General features: G+C 41.2%; 2 protein-coding genes across 4 annotated transcripts in view; one reads left to right on the top strand and one right to left on the bottom strand.

The window, feature by feature from the left end:
- Window positions 1-11,091, top strand: part of cblb (Cbl proto-oncogene B, E3 ubiquitin protein ligase) — a 175,281-nt gene extending 164,190 nt beyond the window's left edge. For all 3 annotated transcript variants that reach the window (XM_046297737.1, XM_046297736.1, XM_046297735.1), the window contains 3 exons: window positions 5,705-5,854; window positions 6,558-6,686; window positions 8,968-11,091. In XM_046297737.1, the coding sequence (XP_046153693.1) occupies window positions 5,705-5,854; window positions 6,558-6,686; window positions 8,968-9,227 (539 nt within the window). In that variant the 3' untranslated portion in view covers window positions 9,228-11,091. The remainder of the gene's footprint in view (window positions 1-5,704; window positions 5,855-6,557; window positions 6,687-8,967) is intronic.
- A 195-nt stretch (window positions 11,092-11,286) lies between these two features.
- The window catches only part of alcama (activated leukocyte cell adhesion molecule a), a 69,036-nt gene continuing 59,048 nt past the window's right edge, over window positions 11,287-21,274 (bottom strand). The window contains exons 12-16 of the mRNA XM_046297738.1: window positions 15,860-15,989; window positions 14,530-14,559; window positions 13,626-13,740; window positions 13,192-13,309; window positions 11,287-13,008 (exon numbers count right to left, since the gene is read on the bottom strand). Of these exons, the coding sequence (XP_046153694.1) occupies window positions 13,225-13,309; window positions 13,626-13,740; window positions 14,530-14,559; window positions 15,860-15,989 (360 nt within the window). The 3' untranslated portion in view covers window positions 11,287-13,008; window positions 13,192-13,224. The remainder of the gene's footprint in view (window positions 13,009-13,191; window positions 13,310-13,625; window positions 13,741-14,529; window positions 14,560-15,859; window positions 15,990-21,274) is intronic.

The raw sequence follows: 21,274 nt of genomic DNA, 5'->3' as shown, positions 1-21,274 counted from the left end.
GGTGGCAGGGTAGCCTAGTGGTTAGAGAGTTGGACTAGTAACTGCAAGGTTGCAAGTTCAAACCCCCGAGCTGACAAGGTACAAATCTGTCATTCTGCCCCTGAACAGGCAGTTAACCCACTGTTAGCTGTCATTGAAAATAAGAATTTGTTCTTAACTGACTTGCCTGGTAAAATAAATAAATAAAAAAACAGGGAAAACTCTAGAAAATTGAGTGAAGTTCAATCTGGTGCTTCTCTCCATGGGCTGATATTGGGAGCTGCACTGCAGCCTCAGGCTACTGCCCGCTCGCACACTCGCTCAGCTTAGAACACAATATATGTTAAATGCCTCTGGATTTTTTTTTTTTATCCACATATTTGGTAAATATATTTTAAAATGTATTTGAAATGTTTTGTACAATATATTCCAATATGATTTTAAATGTATTTGTAAGAAATATATTTTAGTTTTATGAAACTGTATGGCAAATATAAAAAACATAGCTGTTAGCAGCAATGATCGGGGTTCAGTTGGATAACAAAGCAGGCACTCTATCATGTATCTTCCTTTATGTGCAATCAGTAAAAGCATTGCCATGTTGATTAGTGTTCCAAAATACTTAAATACATAAATCCCACAGCTGTAATAAGTTGTGCAAGCGGCAGGACGTACGATTTCTAATTTTAAAATATCCTCTTTTTACTACGTTCAGACCACACAATAGGGCAACAATATGTGATTATACAGATATACTAATCACATCAAATGTTATTTGTTACACGCCGAATACAACAATGTAGACCTTACCGTGAAATGCTTAATTATGTAACGGCATTCCTCCTCTGAGGAGGACCAATAAGAATAAGTATCCATAACGTTTATTATAAGATATAAACAAAACACTATGAAATACAAAACAATAAACGTGAACATGAACAAAAACCGAAACAGTACCGTGTGGCAACAAACACTCACACGGAAACAAACACCCACAACTCAAAATTGAAACCCAGGCTACCTAAGTATGATTCTCAATCAGAGACAACTAACGACACCTGCCTCTGATTGAGAACCATACTAGGCCGAAACAGAAACCAAACATAGAAAAACACACATAAACTGCCCACCCCAACTCACGCCCTGACCATACTAAATAAAGACAAAACAAAGGAAATAAAGGTCAGAACGTGACAAATTACAAGCTCTTAACCAACAATGCAGTTCAAGAAATAGTTCAGAAAATATTTACAAAATATACTAAAGTTTAAAATATATATAAAAATGTAACAAAATAACAATAACGAAGCTATATACAGGGGGTACCGGTACCGAGTCAATGTGCGAGGGGAAAGGTTAGTCGAGGTAGGGGCACATGTAGGTCGGGGTAAAGTGACTATGCAAAGATAATAAACAGCGAGTAGCCACAATGTAAATACAAAGGGGGGGGGGGGGGGTGGTGTATCAATGTAAATAGTCTGGGTGGCCATTTGATTAATTGTTCAGCAGTCTTATAGCTTGGGGGTGGAAGCTGTTAAGGAGCCTTTTGGTCCTAGACTTGACGCTCCGGTACCGCTTGCCATGCGGTAGCATAGAGAACAGTCTATGACTTGGGTGATGGGAGTCTTTGACAGTTTTTTGGGCCTTCCTCTGACACCGCCTAGTATATAGGTCCTGGATGGCGGGAATCTTAGCTCCGGTGATGTACTGGGCCATACGCACTACCATTTGTAGTGCCTTACAGTCAGATGCCGAGCAGTTGCCATACCAGGCGGTGATGCAACTGGTCAAGATGCTCTTGATGGTGCAGCTGTAGAACATTTTGAGGATCTGGGGACCCATGCCAAATCTTTTCAGTCTCCAGAAGGGGAAAAGGTGTTGTTGTGCCCTCTTCACAACAGTTTTGGTGTGTTTGGACCGTGATAGTTTGTTGGTGATGTGGACACAAAGGAACTTGAAACTCATCGATGTTAATGGGGGCCTGTTCGGCCCGCCTTTTCCTGGAGTCAACAATCAGCTCCTTTGTCTTGCTCACATTGAGGAGGAGGTTGTTGTCCTGGCACCACACTGCCAGGTCTCTGACCTCCTCGATATAGGCTCTCAGATCAGGCCTACCACTGTTGTGTCGTCAGCAAACTTAATGATGGGGATGGAGTTGTGATTGACCACGCAGTCCTGGGTGAACATGGAGTACATGAGGGGACTAAGCATGCACCCCTGAGTGGCCCCAGTGTTGAGGATCAGCGTGGCAGATGTGATGTTGCCTACCCTTACCACCTGGGGGTGGCCGGTCAGGAAGTCCAGGATCCAAGGTCTCTTTTCCAGATGAGCTCTGTATAGCACCAAAATACACATCAAAATACAATAAACACATTAAACTACACATTTATATACACATTCAAATACACGTTATTATGCACAACAATACGCAAAACAAAATGATAAAAAATGATTCAGTAAAAAGGCCTTCTAACCGTCTGAAATGCCCTAGATGCACTAATTCCTCCAGTTTTAAAGTGCATTGTAGATCATTCCACATGCAAGGCACAAGGAAACCAAAGGCTGTCCTGAGCTGCCAGAGTCGCCCGTCTGTCCTGAGCTGCCAGAGTCGCCCGTCTGTCCTGAGCTGCCAGAGTCGCCCGTCTGTCCTGAGCTGCCAGAGTCGCCCGTCTGTCCTGAGCTGCCAGAGTCGCCCGTCTGTCCTGAGCTGCCAGAGTCGCCCGTCTGTCCTGAGCTGCCAGAGTCGCCCGTCTGTCCTGAGCTGCCAGAGTCGCCCGTCTGTCCTGAGCTGCCAGGGTCGCCCGTCTGTCCTGAGCTGCCAGAGTCGCCCGTCTGTCCTGAGCTGCCAGAGTCGCCCGTCTGTCCTGAGCTGCCAGAGTCGCCCGTCTGTCCTGAGCTGCCAGAGTCGCCCGTCTGTCCTGAGCTGCCAGGGTCGCCCGTCTGTCCTGAGCTGCCAGGGTCGCCCGTCTGTCCTGAGCTGCCAGAGTCGCCCGTCTGTCCTGAGCTGCCAGGGTCGCCCGTCTGTCCTGAGCTGCCAGGGTCGCCCGTCTGTCCTGAGCTGCCAGGGTCGCCCGTCTGTCCTGAGCTGCCAGGGTCGCCCGTCTGTCCTGAGCTGCCAGGGTCGCCCGTCTGTCCTGAGCTGCCAGGGTCGCCCGTCTGTCCTGAGCTGCCAGAGTCGTCGTCTGTCCTGAGCTGCCAGAGCCACCCGTCTGTCCTGAGCTGCCAGAGCCGCCCGTCTGTTCAGAGCTGCCAGAGCCGTCCGTTACTCCGGTGCTGCCGGAATCGCCCTTCACTCCGGAGCTGCCGGAATCGCCCGTCACTCCGGCGCGGCCGGAATCGCCCTTTACTCCGGAGCTGCCGGAGTCTCCCGCCTGTCCGGTGCTGCCGGAATCTCCCGTCCATTCGGGACCCATTTCTAGGGTCCCCAGTCCGAGGTCGGCGGCGAGGGTCGCCACTCTAAAGAGGCCATGGAGGCGGGCAAGGACTATGGTGGAGTGGGGTCCACGTCCCGTGCCAGGGCCGCCACCGCGGACAGACGCCCACCCAGACCCTCCCCTATAGGTTCAGGTTTTGCGGCCGGGGTCCGCACATTTGGGGAGGGGTACTGTCACGTTCTGACCTTAGTTCCTTTGTTTTGTCTTTGTTTTATTATGGTCAGGTGTGAGTTGGGGTGGGCAGTCTATGTTCTTTTCTCTATAATTTGGGATTTCTGTGTTTGGCCTGGTATGGTTCTCAATCAGAGGTAGCTGTCAATAATTTTCCCTGATTGAGAACAATACTTACGTAGCTACATAAGTATATACTTATGTAGCTACAAATGTACTTTTGTTATGTAGCTACAATAATTATGTAGCTACAAATGTTCCTTATGTAGCTACAAATGTTCCAAATGTTCCTTTTGTTCCATAAAGATTATTTTTATACCCAAAATACCTCTGTTTGTTTGTCGCGTTATGTTCAGAAATACACAGGAAAGAGCGGTCACTTCTATTCCAAATAATATCCATAATGTCAACAGAAACATGTCAAACGTTTTTTATAATCAATCCTCAGGTTGTTTTTAAAATATATATTCGATAATATATCAACCGGGTGTGTAGGTTTTTACTGCGTTTGCCAGCAGCTCTACACTTCAAGCATTGCTCTGTTTATGACTTCAAGCCTATCAACTCCCGAGATTAGGCTGGTAATACTTAAGTACATATTAGAACATCCAATAGCCAAAGGTATATGAAATACAAATGGTATAGAGGGAAATAGTCCTATAATTCCTATAATAACTATAGATGCACTATTGTAAAGTGACTGTTCCACTGGATGTCATAAGGTGAATGCACCAATTTGTAAGTCGCTCTGGATAAGAGCGTCTGCTAAATGACTTAAATGTAAATGTAAATGTACAACCTAAAACTTCTTACCTGGGAATATGTAAGACTCGTGTTAAAAGGAATCACCTGCTTTCATATGTTCTCATGTTCTGAGCAAGGAACTTAAACGTTAGCTTTTTTACATGGCACATATTGCACTTTTACTTTCTTCTCCAACACTTTGTTTTTGCATTATTTAAACCAAATTGAACATGTTTCATTATTTATTTGAGACTAAATAGATTTTATTGATGTATTATATTAAGTTAAAATAAAAGTGTTCATTGTTCATTCAGTATTGTTGTAATTGTCATTATTACAAATATATATATACAAATCGGCCGATTAATCGGGATCGGCTTTTTTGGTCCTCCAATAATTGGTATGGGTATCAGCGTTGAAAAATCATAATCAGTCGACCTCTAGTGGACACTGAGGAGGTCCAGGGAGAAGACATGGAAGCCTGAGTGAAAGACAACCAAAGCTTTAGTTTCTAGACTATCATTTTACAGATGTATGTTGAAAATGTTTTTGGGAGATGCGATGGATCATTGGGGATCATTCAATATTCTCTTTCTTTTGTTGTTCAGTCAAATCATCCCATGTGAAGAGTCAACTCATTTAGTTCAAGTTAAATTCGTAACTAAATGTTTTATTTTATTTTTATTGTAAGGATTTAATAATTCGCAATTATGTCTACTTATGATAAGGTAAAAGGTTTATGTTTCTGTCTCCATATGATAAGGTAAAATATCCAATGCAAAAGACATCAACATTTAAATGGTATTAATTTGCATATATTTCCGTTAATTCCCATATATTCCCGTTAATTCCCTTGGAAGGTTTCCACCTCTGAATATTCCCCAAAATGTGCATCCATAGTAGTGAATATATCTGTGACAGTAAATGTGTAAAATTGGGAAATCTATTAATTACCCCCGGGAAATCTTTAGATTATCTGTCACACTGTTGTGGACATTTCCCTTCTCATTGGTAAAACTAAATGATCTAAGGTCTGAACAAGCCTTCACTGGAAAGTAACTGCATAAACCAAGGGTGTCAAACTGATGTTTCGCTCCTTGTTTGTTTTTTCAATTGAGGTAATTGATTAGTAAGGAACTCCCCTTATCTGGTTGTCTAGGTCTTAATTTACATTAATTGGGAGGAAATAAAAACAGCAGACAGACGGCCCTCCAGGAATTAAGTTTGGCCAATTCAATACGATCTCGCTTTGTCGTCTCTGCTCCTTTTAAAGGTAATTTCCTATGAAGCCAACATATGCAGTGTTTACCAAGATGGTAACATTACCTTTTAACCCTAGCCCATTATCTGCTTGTCCTCTCACTATTGTGTCTCAGCACCAGAGGAGCTGTTCAACAACCTGCCTCCCTCACAGCCCTCGCCCCCTTCACTCGTCAGACACAGCTTCACAGGTCTCTCCTCGTCCCCCTCCTGCTCACGAGCTCCCCGGCCTGCCTCCGGACATGACCATTTCCTGTTAACCCCCGGTGAGCTGTTTCTTCCCTCCAAACTCTAGAATAGCAATAGAAAAGCAGTTTGAGTGCCAGAATCTGGTCTAGTAATAACACTACCAACTCTGAACCACATATACCCTCAGTGGCAAGGGTTAGATCCATCAGATGGCCACAAATCTGCCGCCTCCCTATTCCACTGTCCTTTAAAAAAGCTTGATTCTACAAAATGCATATCTCTGATATCAAACTCGGAAGTTCTCCTGACTTCAGAGTCTAGGGAGTTAGTTTTGATGTTGTCGGCACGAAGCCCCAATAATGAATGGGGCTCTGCTTGTACTGGTTGGTTCTTCCCTGTCTTTCTCACTCAAACACCCACACACAGACACACACAGCCCCCCCGTTCATTACAACTGTTTGATTTTCAAATCTAAACAACCAGCGTTCTCAACTCCCCAGGAAAAAGATAACATTTGAGAGAACCAATATATGCATTCGCTTTGGAGGAGAACGGAATATGGAATTATAGCGACAGCATGTCCAGACCAGTGGGTCACAGCTCCTCTTGCTGTGCCACCTGGTCTGCACATCTGCCAGGTCTGTGCATCTATCACTCTCATACACTGTAATTTAAAAAATGAAAGTCCACAATTCTACGTGGATAGATGACAAACATGCAGTTATTGTTTGAAGTGTAGACAATCTTTTCCCCTCACAGTTGTAAATGGTTTGGTTTCAGATACTGTGTTTGATATGTTGAGCGCTGTGGCCCCTCTGCCCCCTGTGAGGAGACAAACGGGGGACAACATGAAGAGCCCTATCCGGACATCACAGTCCCAGGAGTATGACCCATTACCCCCCACCCAAGGTACAATTTTTTAGGATTTTTTATTATTTAATAGTTTCACTTTTTTGAATTATTTAAAATACAACAAACAATAATGTATGGAAAAAAATGTTAAATATCTGTGGATTGATGAGGAATTGTTAGAAAATGTTATGGGTTAGAGGGATGAGGCAAAAGGAATGGCAAATAAGTCTGGCTGCATAACCTACTGCACATTTTGAAATCATGTGACTAAACAGAACAAAAAGAAGAAGAAACTATACTATGAAACGAAGATAAATTATATAAAGATTGATAGTACAAATCTTTGAAGCACCTTAAATAAAATTTTGGTCAAAAAGGCAAACTCTGCTCCATCATTTATTGAATCAGATGGCTCATTCATCACAAAAAACACTGATATTGCCAATTACTTTAATGATTTGTTCATTGGCAACTTAGACATGACATGCCAGCAACAGATGCCGAACCAACACATCCAAGTATAACTGACCAGATAATGAAAGACAAGCACTGTCATTTTGAATTCAATAAAGTGAGTGTGGAAGAGGTGAACAAATTATTGTTGTCTGTCAACAATGAAAAACCACCGGCGTCTGACAACTTGGATGGAAAATTACTGAGGATGATAGCGGACGATCCTATTTGCCATCTCTTCAATCTAAGCCTCAGGCCTGGAGGGAAGCACAAGTCATTCCGCTACCCAATAATAGTACAGCCACCTTTACTGGCTCAAATAGCTGACCAATAAAGCATGTTACCAAACCTTTGTAAACTTTACATTAACAACAGGCTTTCAGCCTGATTATAGGGAAGGGTATTCAACATGCACGGCACTCACACAAATGACTGATGATTGGCTGAGAGAAATTGATAATAAAAAGATTGTGGGAGCTGTTTTGTTAGACTTCAGTGTGGCTTTTGACATTATTGATCATAGTATGTTGCTGGAAAAACGTAGATGTTATGGCTTTACACCCCCTTCTTATATTGTGGATTGAGATGTATCTGTCTAACAAAACACAGAGGGTGTTCTTCAATGTTAGCTTCTCCAACATAAGCCAGGTAGAATCAGACATTCCCCAGGGCAGCTGTCTAGGCCCCTTACTTTCAAAAAATCTTTACTAATGACCTGCCACTGGCCTTGAGTAAAGCCAGTGTGTCTATGTATGCAGATGACTCAACACTATACACGTCAGCTACTACAGAGACTGAATTGATTGCAAAGAGCTGCAGTTAGTTTCAGAATGGGTGGCAAGAAATACGCCAGTCCTAAATATTTCAAAAACTAAAAGCATAGTATTTGGGACAAATCATTCATTAAACCCTAAACCTCAACTACATCTCGTAATGAATAATAATGTGGGAAATTGAGCAAGTCGAGGTGACTAAACTGCATGGAGTTACCCTGGATTGTAAACTGTCATGGTCAAAACATATTGATACAATAGTAGCTAAGATGGGGAGAAGTCTGTCCATAATTAAGCACTGCTCTCCTTTCATAGCAACAATATCAACAAGTCAGGTCCTACATGACCTAGTTTAGTCACATGTGTGGTCAGGTGCCACAAAGAAGGACTTGGGAAAATTACAACTGGACCAGAACAGGGCAGCACGGCTAGCCCTTAAATGTTCACAGAGAGTGCATGTCAATCTCTCATGGCTCAAACTACTTGTTTTCGTCAAAAATATAGACATCTTAAACTAATAAACTGTCTGTTTAAACTACTAGCACACAGGTCAGACACCCATGCATAACCCATAAGACATGTCACCAGCGGGTCTCTTCACAGTCCCCAAGTCCAGAACAGACTATGAGCCATGGCTACATGAAACTCTATTCCACTTCAAGTAACTCACGCAAACAGTAAAATCAGATTTTTTAAAAACCCAATTAAAAATACACCATATGGAACAGTGAGGGCTGTGAAAATTCACAAACACACACATACAAACACACATAACATACAGACTATACACACGTGTACACCTGGATTGTGTTGTAGTAGGGTAGTGGCCAGAGGGCGCGCACACACTTAATGTATTGTGAAATCATTTGTAAAATGTATTTTAATGTTTCAAAATTGTTTTATAGTGTATATTACTGCCATAATTTTTGTCTCAGACCCGAGGAAGAGAAGCTACTGCCTTGGCATAATAAATACATATGCATGAATCCATTATTGATAATTATTTAAACTTTTTTGAATAGCTCTTAAAACCACTTATGCTAAAAGCCACTTGAAAGAAGCTTTTTACCTACCCTTCATCCATTGACTTATCCATTCAATTTTCTTTGCAGTGGACGTAGATTATTTGCAGGCACCTGCCAGGCCGCCTAAGCCGCTCCCTCGGAAGACCCCTCCGGACATCCATCAGAGGAAGAATCATGGGCAGGACTCAGCCAGTGAGAGTACAGATGCCAAAATCGCCAAACTCATGGGAGAGGGCTATTCTTTCGAGGATGTGAAGAGGGCACTCATGATTGCTCAGAACAAAGTGGATGTGGCAAGGAACATTCTCAGAGAGTTTGCCTTAGTGGCCCCTAGACTCAAACTATAACTCTGAGAAGGGGACCCAAATAGGAGACAACTTGTGCCTCTGTGTGCGCTAGGGTAGAAGGAAAGGGCTTATTTTACCTTGTTATCCCTCGCTAACTCGTTCTGACCAAAAAAAGATGGTAAGCTTGGAAAACGCTGATCCGTGGACTGCATTTTCCCACAGATCGGGAGTCCATCCACAACTATCTGTTCGAAGCTAAATCGAATCAGAGAGACAGAGAACAGAGTTTGTCTGCCAGCATGTTAATCCTGTGAAGGAAAGAATTCAGGCGAGCTTTGCCAGTGCTGGCCTCTGCGTTACCCTTCTGCTCCTGCCACCACTGCTGCTGATCCCCCCTCCCCACCTGCCCACCCCCCAGCCTTTCATAATCAGCCAATCAGGGGTGGGGTGTCTGTAACAAACTGGCCTTGGCTCATGTTCTTCTATGTTTATTGCCATTGTTGCCTATGGTCCTTATTCCATCTGTCTCAAACACACCTAAAGGCCCGTCCATCTCTCTCAATCCCCTAATTCTCTCTCTATCCTTCTCTCTCCATCTCTCTGAGAGGTATACTAGTGTGCAGTCCAGTAAAGATGGTGTTCCTGGTGCCCTAGCTGAATTCTCTGCCTTAATGAGCTGGTGCAGTTGTTGTTGTTGTAGGAAGAGGCTGGGAGAGGGAGGCTTTTGAGTGTTGTTATTGACTCCCAGAAGCTCCCAGGTCGGTAGCAGAGGCACCATTAAGCCACTCTGGAAGTCAACGATTGCCTTCTCCACTTCCTTTCTCCAGAAGCAACCTGGCGAATATATAATAAGGAACGGGGTGGGACAGTAACATGACCCTTAACGGTTCCTCTCATCTCAGAACCACAGATGAAACCAGATACAGCCTTGTGTGTGTGCGTGCATGTGCATACGTGTGTGTTTGTTTTGATTTCTTCAGTGAAAGACAACAACCCCACTGAAAGTATGTTAACTTGAGGGGGCACATGCATTCCAGAGACATTCCCCTCAAGGCACAAACCGTTATTAGTACACTTTTGCTCTTAGATTATAAAAAAAACGTATGTTTTTTTATGTGAAAAAATTAAGATAGAAAATGATACCACCGAGCCAATACCTTTGCGTTGACTGGTTCTACAAATTAATATACATTGTGTTGTTAGTGTTAGTCAATATTATTTTGAAATCCTGTGTCCTTTTGTTGCCTAGTTATTGTACGCCGAAATATGTAGACGCATTCCCACACAACCGGAGACAAACTGTACATCCGAATTCCAGGGTGCATTGCTTTGACATGGGTGTCTTTCAGAAAAAACCTCTGATCAACTACGCTGCTCCTAATGTGACTCTTGCGTCGTTAGCCACAATCAGGAATTTTAAAAGACTTCAAGTCGATATCAAGAGGAATGCCCCAAAAACTATTAATAACAAAGGAGGCATTTTCCCTTCACTCCCGTGTCAACTACCTACTACAGTACCAACCCTGGCTTTGTCAGTTTCAATACAATAACTGCATTATTTCTCCTCTCCTCTTTGAAGCTTCATTTTGCACTGGTCTAATTCTTTTTCATCGTTAAACTTGAAAGTCTCAAACTGAACATGTTTTATTCCATCTGGCTCCTAAAAAAGGATGGGGGAAGTGAAGTGGCCTTCATTAGGGTAGATGGGGAGGTTCTCATTCTGTTTCTCTCTCTCCTGCCATGAATTGTGTTTGATGAAAATTAATTGTGGAACGTGTTAAGCATTGTGATGTGTGCAATTAACTTGTACATTATGAAAGCCTTCACTTCATGATTATTGTCATTGTTCAGTAATTAAAGTAACCAGTGATTTGTTTTGTTTAGAAACATTTTTTTTTCTTCATAAAAGCCAGTATTAACATGAGTCTTTCATTTTTTACATTTATTTTTATTTAACTGGGCAAGTCAGTAAAGAACAGATTCTTATTTACAATGGCCTACCCCGGCTAAACCCTAACCCGGACGACGCTGGCATAATATTGGAAGGTCTGACTTGAAGTTGAAGCTTAAATTTGCTGTGATTGTCTGACTTGAAAATATATGAAACGTGTAACCAGTGTAGCTTTAATACATTTAATTTGCATAGCGCTTTTCATTACAGCAAGAATCTCAAACAACAAAACATGATGGAAATGTGTTTTTGTTTAAATTGGTGCTGACATACCTTGGAGAAAAAAACACTACTTAAAAAATGTACACTTTATTCTCAACAAAAGTACAAAAACAAAATTCAGTATCCACAATACTTTTATGGCCTTCACATCTTACCCTCTTTGGTTTCACTGTTGACCTGATTATACTAAATTAAACTAAATGCATGGAAACACAACTTTCCTATCATTCATTCCTATCATCATCCTCGCCGTTTCAATTTACAGTCCTTCAGATCCTAAAAACAAAAACACACAAAAAAAATCTTGACTGTTTTATACGCGCCCCTCTCTCCACGTAACTCTCATTCCCACCATACAGTACATTTTCAACCGTTTAAATAATGCACGTTTTGAGGTTGAAATCAGAATGTGGTGGTTCTAGTAAGCCGAAGTGCAGCTAACCTGACACGTCTCACACAGTATAAATAGAGAACAACACAAAGCTGGACACCTGCCGTATTTACAGGGAACCCCTTCAAACGGCAAAACAGAAACATGACTAAATACACTAGTAAAATGGCCTTTCACTACAGTATGACACCGGAGAGGGAAGACAACGCCGTTTTAACTGAAATCGGAGAGATGCACAATCAAAAATATATTAGTGTTATGACTATATCTGATTTAACAGCTAAAAGAGGGGGGGGGGGTAATGTCAGCAGATTCATATGAATGCTCCATTTTTCTCACATTTATAACAACAGTTCACAACATGTGTAGCTCAAGTCAGGCAAAACGTTTCAGAAAAACAAAAAAAAGGTAGCTACATTTTTGTGCAGAACGGCTGGCACATCTGACCTGCAAGTGTCTTGCATGGTTACTCCATCAACCAATTAGATAAAAGTGAGCTGGTTTGCATTTTGTGGAGGTGTTTGAGGGTAGCATCATTCAGTTTGTTGGTTCCAAACTTACACCGACAACCAACAGTCATAATATATATATATATATTATTCTGTATCTTAGAAATTGGGATGAGACATTTTCCTCACCTTATTTAGTTTGTAGCTAGTAAGTGAGACCCAATGGCTTACGCGAAGACAAGTTGCACTAAAATAAAACACGTAATTGTGATTCAGCCAATTTCTGATTGTCCAGCACAACAAAAAGTGTAACCCCAATAATTGAATTGGTGAGACTTGCAATTGGCCGCCACACTAAAAGAAGAATGTCCAGATATTTCCATTTGCCACTTTCCCCCAGGGGGATAACAAAGAACATTTAGGGGAGTAACAAAAAAAAGGTGCAGCTTCAAAAACAATTGAGTGCAAAGATTTGAAATGTAACCTCGAGGAACAGAAGGGTAACAGTAGTGTAGAGCAGCTAGCTCACCTAAAAAGTGTACAGTGAATTTGACAGGAAAAAAAAGAGAAGACATAAACCCACCACACCATCACAATACGCTAAACAATTGAGCATTCACCAGGAACACAAAAAGAAAATGAGAAGCAGTCTCCAGTGCTGACTGAACAACACAAAATGTTTTTTTATTTTTTTCCTCTGAGACTGTGGGTGGGACTGTTAATCTGGATTATAGGAAGCATTCTGCAATACATGCTGCTCATTTGGAAGCCAATCAAATGCCTTCGTTTCGGTGTCGTTCCAAAGGTCAAGGGTCTTCTACTTATTTCCTGAAACAGAAATCAATGCACTCATTTTTAACAGGAAAATAATCAAGCATCAAACTGTATGGTTGAGTCCTATAAAAACAAGAATTCTTATCAAAACAGAAAAACTTGTCTCGCCACCAAGGCAAGGTAAAATGTCAAATTATATTTAAAAAATTATCAATTCAGTGCATTGTCAGTGCATACCTTCTTCGTCTCGCGAGTACAGCCCGGCTGTCCCTACACCTTAGCTTTGCACTCCTCCAGTTTCTTGCTCTCTTCGGACGTTCCGGCTTCCTTCTCTCCTGTTTTCCAGGTCCCTCGTCTGAAGAAGAGATTCACTTTACTTAAAACTCCTATTTTTATGTAATTCTTCCCTCATTGTAATATACTTATTACACTTTGGGCTCGACTTACTAAGCCAATGCACCAGGAGCAAAGTTTGCATTTACTTCAATGTCTTATACGTTCTCAATCTTTAATATACCTTTTTATTCTGCCCTCAACGTTTACGTCCCTCAAGGTTTAGGTTTGTAAAAGATAAGTGCATATGCTTAATAAATCTGTCCCTTTTTGTTTTGGGCAGGAATATGATCATAATATACAACCAAAAACATATAATGATACGTGTAAGTGTGTACCTTGATTTCATAATGCAAAGCCAATAGAACAGCCCCACAAGAGCAGCAGCTATGATGAGCCCAACAACAATTAACACAATCAGTAAAGCCTGGTCCGAACTGTCATCCTGTGCCCCTACAAACAAAAACAACATGTCAAACAGTGCACCAGCAAAAACACTTGTCTACTCTCTCTATCTCACACACACACAAAGATGAATAGTACTGTATGAGTGGGCAAGCAAAACTAAATGAAGATGTGGGAGCCATGTTTGTATGAGCACTACTGCTGTTTGGTTGTTTATGGGGATGACATTTGAGAAGGGTTTGTCATGCCGGGCTGTTCAATCCCCAGGAGCGTCTACAAAGCCATCCAAGGCTCCCGAGTGGCGCAGCGGTCTAAGGCACTGCATCTCAGTGCTAGAGGCGTCACTACAGACCCTGGTTTGATTCCAGGTGGTATCACAACTGGCCGTGATTGGGAGTCCCATAAATTAGAATTTGTTCTTAAGTGACTTGCCTAGTTAAATAAAAGGTTAAATCAATAAATAAAAAGGCTCTCAGGAGTCTAGGTATCAGAAGATACAGTGTAATCCAGTACCAAATGCTTTCACCTCTACACAATAGTCAACAGGGTTGTTATCGCTTCAAATTAAGTAATACTCATAGAAAATGATGGGCTTTAAAAGGATAAAATATGTAATTCACACCAACCCTGGTAGTTGGTGGCCCTGTATGGTTCAGTTTGTGGATTGTGGGTTCGATTCCCAGGGCCACCCATTTGTAAAATGTATGTATGCATGACTAAGTCGCTTTGGATAACAGCATCTGCTAAACGGTACCTATTATTATTATTTATTATATTAGTTGGGCAGCCATTTTCAAGCCAAATAATTCAAATTGGGGGGTTAGGGGGATATCTTACCTTTTCCTGGTATTGTTTCGTCCTTAATTACTGAAATCAGATATAAAATGAAATTAATTCCAATTAATAATATACATTATTAATTATATATAAAAATTAAACTGGGTACTGTTTCCATGAGTTGAAAAGCAGAAAAACTGTAAAAAAAGTGAAATTGCTAAATTGCTATAAAAAAAGTCAAACAAACCCTAACCATTCCAAATCAGCCAGAAGAGTGTAGATTTGGTGAGCAAACAAGTGGAAATTAGGCACTTTTATTTTGCTTTGTATACTCAGTATAGTAGTCCATTTTGTCAGAAGTCGTGAGAAGGAAATGTAATGCAGCTTGACCCCGAGAGGAAGAGATAAGGGGGGACAGTCCAGCACCTTGACACCATAGAGATAGATAGAGGACTCATCTTTATATACAGTATGGGCAGTGCCATTGAGGTTACAACTCATAGGAATCCCCACCCAGTTGACTACATTGACTATTTTAAAATGGTGGAAGCCCTCAATGGCACTGCCCATGCTAAAACTGCATTTTGGCCACTAGAGGCCTCTATCATTCTCTATGCTCGACAAACCAAACCAAACCGATGCAGAGCAGAAAGAGAGACGGTAAAGGAAAGAGAGAGAAGGGATGAGAAAGGAACAGCCAATGGCACAATGTTCAGTGGATGAAATTAATCTGTAAAGTTCAGCATTAGCCTTCAGCATACCTACCATGGTGACAATCTAATCATCTATGTTTAAAGAGCAACCGCTTTACTTGGCGGTTGTTGATTGGTTTTTACTTATTTACCCTCTGTATAGGCCAATGCATCTACAAATTGACAACCAAGGTAAGTGGAAAGTCATGTGACTTTTCCCACTTCTATCATCCCCAAATATCCAAAACATAACAAGGCCCCATGCACAGGACTTGTATAACTATAGAACATCGGTTATGTAATTATTACCCCAGCATGTCTGTTTTTCAAATGGACGATTCCCATGTGATTAGTTTCACTAAACTTTCACGTCACTAGCCTTCATTATGGATAAAGTCAAAATAACAATGCATATCAATAAGAACCATGAACAGTTTACAGACACTGAATTAACGGATGTGTTATACTCTTTTAAAAGAGAAGTAGCCACGGGTAAAGTTGACATTCATCTGTAGGCTTGCACTAGTCAAGTGGGAAGGGTGTAGTGTAGGCTACTGTAAGTTAGCAGTTAAGAGGGAAGTGGGCTGTGATTTAGTGTTGGAGAGAAGTGACCAGGAGTTAGTGTAGGTACAGTACGCTACTGTAGGTTAGGCACTTGTTTGGCACTTGTTAGCTGCAGTCGCCACAGGTGCACTCACAGGAGGAGACGTTGAGGGCCATGAAGTGATTTCCCAGCTTGTTGGTCGCAATGCAGGTGATGGTCACGTTTCCTGTGGGCACCACCGTGATCTTGTGAGTTGCCTTGCCATTGATATAGGAATTCTCCTCCTGATAGAACAAAGCCATTTGGGGCATTTAGAAGGAGCACGCACAGGCATATGAATAAAAGTCCAACAATAGACTTCGGCCACGCTTTTTCTAACGTATGCCTACACCACATTAAAACATACAAATTTAAACTTTTAACAAATGTCTAAATCTACAGTTGTGGTCAAATATATTGGCACCACAAATGAATAAAAAATGAAAAGCTTGAGTCAATAAGTATTCAACCCCTTTGTTATGGCAAGCCTAAAATAAGTTCTGGAGTAAAAATGTGCTTCACAAGTCATGACTACCTACATGACTACCTCAACTCTGTACCCCACACATACAATTATAAGTAAGGTCCCTCAGTCGAACAGTGATTTTCAAGAAAAGTTTCAACCACAAAGACTAGTGATGTTTCCCAATGCTTTGCAAATAAGGGCACAAATTTAAACATTGAATATATATTTGAGCATAGTGAAGTTATTAATTACACTTTGCATGGTATATCAATACACCAAGTCACTACAAAGATACAGGAGTCCTTACTATCTCAGTTGCCAGAGAGGAAGGAAACTGCTCTGGGATTTCACCATGCTTGGCTTGGCTCCATTCCGTTTCTTTTTTATCCTGAAAAAGTCACTACCTTGTAAAATAGTTAATAGAAGGTGTCTATTAGAGACGGGAGTGAAGAAATCTAAAACACCCTGGACATCGATGAGAGAGGTTTGGGAAAATAACTACTGATATGGTGACATATGGCCCGATTCTCCAAGCGGAGCTAGAGGATTTTAATAAAGCCATGAAAGCGCTGAAAGAAGCGCACCAATTCGGCTCGAATATGGGTAATTAATAGATGTACTGAGCTAAAAAAAGACTGGGTACAGGAGTGCATTGATAGAATTCGCACTTCGGCTTTGATGGCAGGTTTGAAACCTGTGATCAAATCGACAATTGTGGGGGTTGTGGATGAAACGGAGAAAAATGTTTTGAGAGTGGAATATAACTCCGGTCACGTCACAGACGTGCGAGGGGTTAATACGGCCACAGTGAAAATCACTATCAGTGGTTTCAATGACCAAGGTAAGACAAAGAAACACAGCAAAAAAATCACAACAAAAATATATATAAAAACGTAGGGAGATAATTCCCTGTTTTAGATGTGGGACTATCGGATATTGGAAGAATGAGTGTAAGGTGGAATTAGTGAACATAAAAGTTAAATCAGGAGAAACGACAGGGATTATCCAGTCGCAGTACATTTCAATGACCTGAAGCATGAGATTTCTACCTTTAGATTTTGTGGCATAGAGAAAGTTAAGATATCGGACAGGGGGGGGTTATATTAATAATACTCTGAGTAACAGAGAATGTTTTGGGATTTCCACCCTCCAGACATTATTTCCTAAAGGACTTAATTATGAAATGCCAATGTATGTTATGTTGTGAATTTGAACATGAATTATGTGCCTATTGAAGATTACTCTGATGTTTTTCGTACGATGTACCCAATGACTAATGAAAACTTGCCATGTCCTCATTGTGGTTTTACAGACGTGTTTAATACGTCTTATTTATACACTTTTGTAATATTTATGAAATACATATTGTTATATTTGGTAGCACTTATTTGTTTTTCCTTTGCCTCCAACCCCCTCCGGCGTGTGGAACGGATGTGGGTGGGGCCAGGTCTACCTACATAAGGGTGCAATTTTTTTTTTAATTCACAAAGCTCTGACGTAAGCTTATTAAATATTAGTGATACTATCAAGAGCTTTGGGTAAATTTACAAATGTACTTTGTTCAGTCTGCATATAGAGGGAAAAATAAGGGATGACAGTTACTCCAAATGGATTGTGATATGTGTATTGCTGATTTCATTTTTTTGTTTTGTTTCAATACAAAGTTCACCAGATTGGGACTACTGGAGTGTGGGATTCCCCGAGGGGAACTCCCTGATCTGGTCATTCTTCACCAGTAAAAGAAGGGAGTATGAACCAAGTTTGAAAATGGTTTCAACAGTAACAGTATGTTGTTATGCTCTTTGACATTTGTCGTAGAGATAACGTTATTAAGACAATTGGGAATGTAATAATTTGTCATATAGTCAATGCTTGTCTGGATTTCCTGAAACAGAAATGAATTGAACTAAACTGTTATTCTGATCTGTCCTCTCTCGAGGTTATCATGGAAGGTGATGTCAGATCGTGTCTTAATGCATGGTAGGAACAATTTGACCACAAACAAACAGTGTATGTGAACCTCAAAACCCTCCCTAACCGGCTGAAGAAAGAGCAACAAAGGCATTCAATGCGACAGTGACTTTTAACTCTCCCATCTGAGTCGGAGCCAAAACTGGGTACGGTCGGCAGTAGTGCTGAGACCGCGCGTATGGAGTCAGCGTGGAGAGAGAAAATGGCTCAGGTGAGAGACTTGTGTACGTGGGAGAAACGGATGTATCTATTTGGATATTGAAATCGGGACATGATCAAGGGCCATCAAATGTGACAGGCAAAATATATATGGGCCGTTGGGAAGATGAACTGTAACGCTATCCGAAGAAGACACTAGAATGATAAGTGCTGGGAGAACGGGGGGGGGGGGGGGGGGGGGTTGGTCTACACACGGCAAACAATTTAGACTAAGACTGCATTGAGATACCGATCTTTCATTACCAGGCCACTCGCGACAGGAAAACAGGGACAAAGGGGGGTTGTAAAATGAGAAGAATGAATACTTTTATAAAAGGTTCCTTTTATAAATGTACCTTCTAACCGGGATGATGTGTGCTAGGTTGAGAAGCTGGAATTTGAGTCATACTCAAAGTAAGCACTAAGGACTGGCATTCTAAATTTGGGTTGGATCATTTATAAAATGTTTTAAGTTATGATTCGGATACAGCGAGAGAGACTTGCTTTCATACGGTGAGGGGTGGGGGGGGGTGGGGGTGGGGGGGGGGGCACTGCTAAAAGTTATTAGGCCTAAGGAGGCTCCAGAAACCTTATCTCTATCTCTCCTCCGACAGGGAGGTTTATTAGAGAACTCACTGGATGATAGCTTGGGTCATTTATTTTGTTCTCTTTTGTTTTACTATGTCATCAGAATGTTTATGTTAAATCACATCGATGCATAGAGATGGCTGGATGATGCGGTATAAATCATTGCATACACGGCTCATAGTCGGTGTTTTGTAACAACACCCAAGGATGAAAATGAAGGAGACGGCATGGGAGACCAGCATAACATGGGTATTGAACATGACGGATGGACGGTTCTTTCCCAGTTTTAGTTGCATCAAGGGTGGTGTGAAGTTATTTAAAAATGTACTTTTTTTCTCTTTCCCTTTCGAGTCAATATGTTTTTATGTTCCGTGGAACATCAGAGTGATCATTGTTCCAGAGGAGGGACTGGTGCATGTTGACTAACTGATTTGAGAATGTGTTAGTATGTTTATAACTCTAGAAGTGCATTAGGAGTAGTGACTAGTGTGTTATGGGTTAGATGGAATGATATATGTGAAAATGTATCTGTAGCAGGAGGCGAGGTACACACGAGGCCTGTGTTTGAGACAGGATGTTTACACAAGGCTGTTACGTGGGATGGAACGTGACTGCGGTGGAGATCTGTGGGGGCTCATAAATTAAGGTTGTGGTGATAGTGGTATCATTCCCAGACTATGTATATTGTTACAGGAGATAGCTCATAGGAGAGGGAGGACAGCTAACTGTGCACAATATAGGGACGATTATAAAGTGAAATTGAACATTACTCATACCCAGATCATGGTGAGAGTAGAAGCGATAGTGGTGGCATTTCAGACACTATGATAAGATTTCAAGACACCTGTGACTCAGAGTCTTGTTAGAAATTGGAAGAATATCCAACCTAACAGCCAGCGAACACTTGACAGAGTACATGCAGTAGTTATTCTCACGGCAGTCACTGTAGGGACAGTAATTGAAGGAGGTTATAGTCATGGGCCATGTTCGTAGTAGCAGGGGTTACTTTAGTAGCATTGTAGGGATATCAGTTTATGAGGACTCATGCCACATGGATGGGTAACGGTTGGAGAGAAGGAGGAGTGCATCTAAATTGGAGTATATATACTTGTGTTGGTGGAAACGTGTTTTGTCTGGGAGAATAAACTTGGTTAAACTTCCATAGTGTCCGTTGAGGTTTTTACTCTGAAAATTAGAACCTAACAGTAGCTTGTTGCAAACAGAATGCATGTTTTGGAATATTTATATTCTGTACGGACCTTCTTTTCACTCTGTCAATTAGGTTAGTATATTGTACAGTAACTACAAAGTTGTTGATCCATCCTAAATTTTCTCCTATAACAGCCTTTAAACTCTGTCACGGTTTTAGTCACCTCTTTGGCAACTGAGTTAGGAAGGACACCTGTATCTTTGTAGTGACTACCAATAGGTGCCCTTCTTTGGGGCGACAGGTAGCCTAGTGGTTAGAGCCTTGGGCCAGTGATCGAAAGGTTGTTAGATTGGAGATTCTGCCCATGAAGAAGGCAGTTAACCCACTGTTCCTAGGCAGTCACGGTAACAAATTGTTCTTAACTGACTTGGCTAAGGTAAAAAAAAAAAAAAAAGTTTTAACAAAAATAGCGAGGCATTGGAAAACCTCCCAGGGATTTGTGGTTGAATCTATGTTTAAAATTCTCTGCTCGACTGAGGGACATTACAGATAATTGTATGTGGCGGGCACAGAGATGAAAAAATCATATTAAACACTATTACACAGTGAATCCATGCAACTTAATATGTGACTTGTTAAGCAAATTGTTAGCCTAAATAAGTTCAGGAGTAAGGGGTTGAATACTTATTCACTCAAGATTTGAGCTTTTCGTTTAAATTAATATGTAGAAATTAAGAAAAACATAATTCCACTTAGACATTATGAGGTGTTGTGTGTAGGCCAGTGACAAAAAAAATCTAAATGTAATTCATTTTAAATTCAAGCTGTAACACAACAAAATGTGAAAAACGTTAAGGGGGGGGGTATACTTCTGGGGGCACTGTATTTCATTTTTGTCAGTAATGATACCAGAGTCTGACACATCTTGCTTATCATATACACTGAAAAATATATAAACACAACATGTAAAGTGTTGGTCCCATGTTACAAGAGCTGATATAAAGAGCCCAGAAATTGTCCATATGCACAAAAAGCTTTATTTCTCTGAAATGTTGTGCACCTGAGAGGTGTGGCATATCAAGAAGCGGACTAAACAGCATGATCAGTACACAGTTGCACCTTGTGCTAGGGACAATAAAATGTGCAGTTTTGTCACC

The sequence above is a fragment of the Oncorhynchus gorbuscha genome, linkage group LG14 (genome assembly GCF_021184085.1).
Source record: "Oncorhynchus gorbuscha isolate QuinsamMale2020 ecotype Even-year linkage group LG14, OgorEven_v1.0, whole genome shotgun sequence".
Classification (NCBI taxonomy): Eukaryota; Metazoa; Chordata; class Actinopteri; order Salmoniformes; family Salmonidae; genus Oncorhynchus; species Oncorhynchus gorbuscha.
Note: the sequence above shows the minus strand (reverse complement) of the source record. Positions and strands in the feature narration are given on the sequence as shown.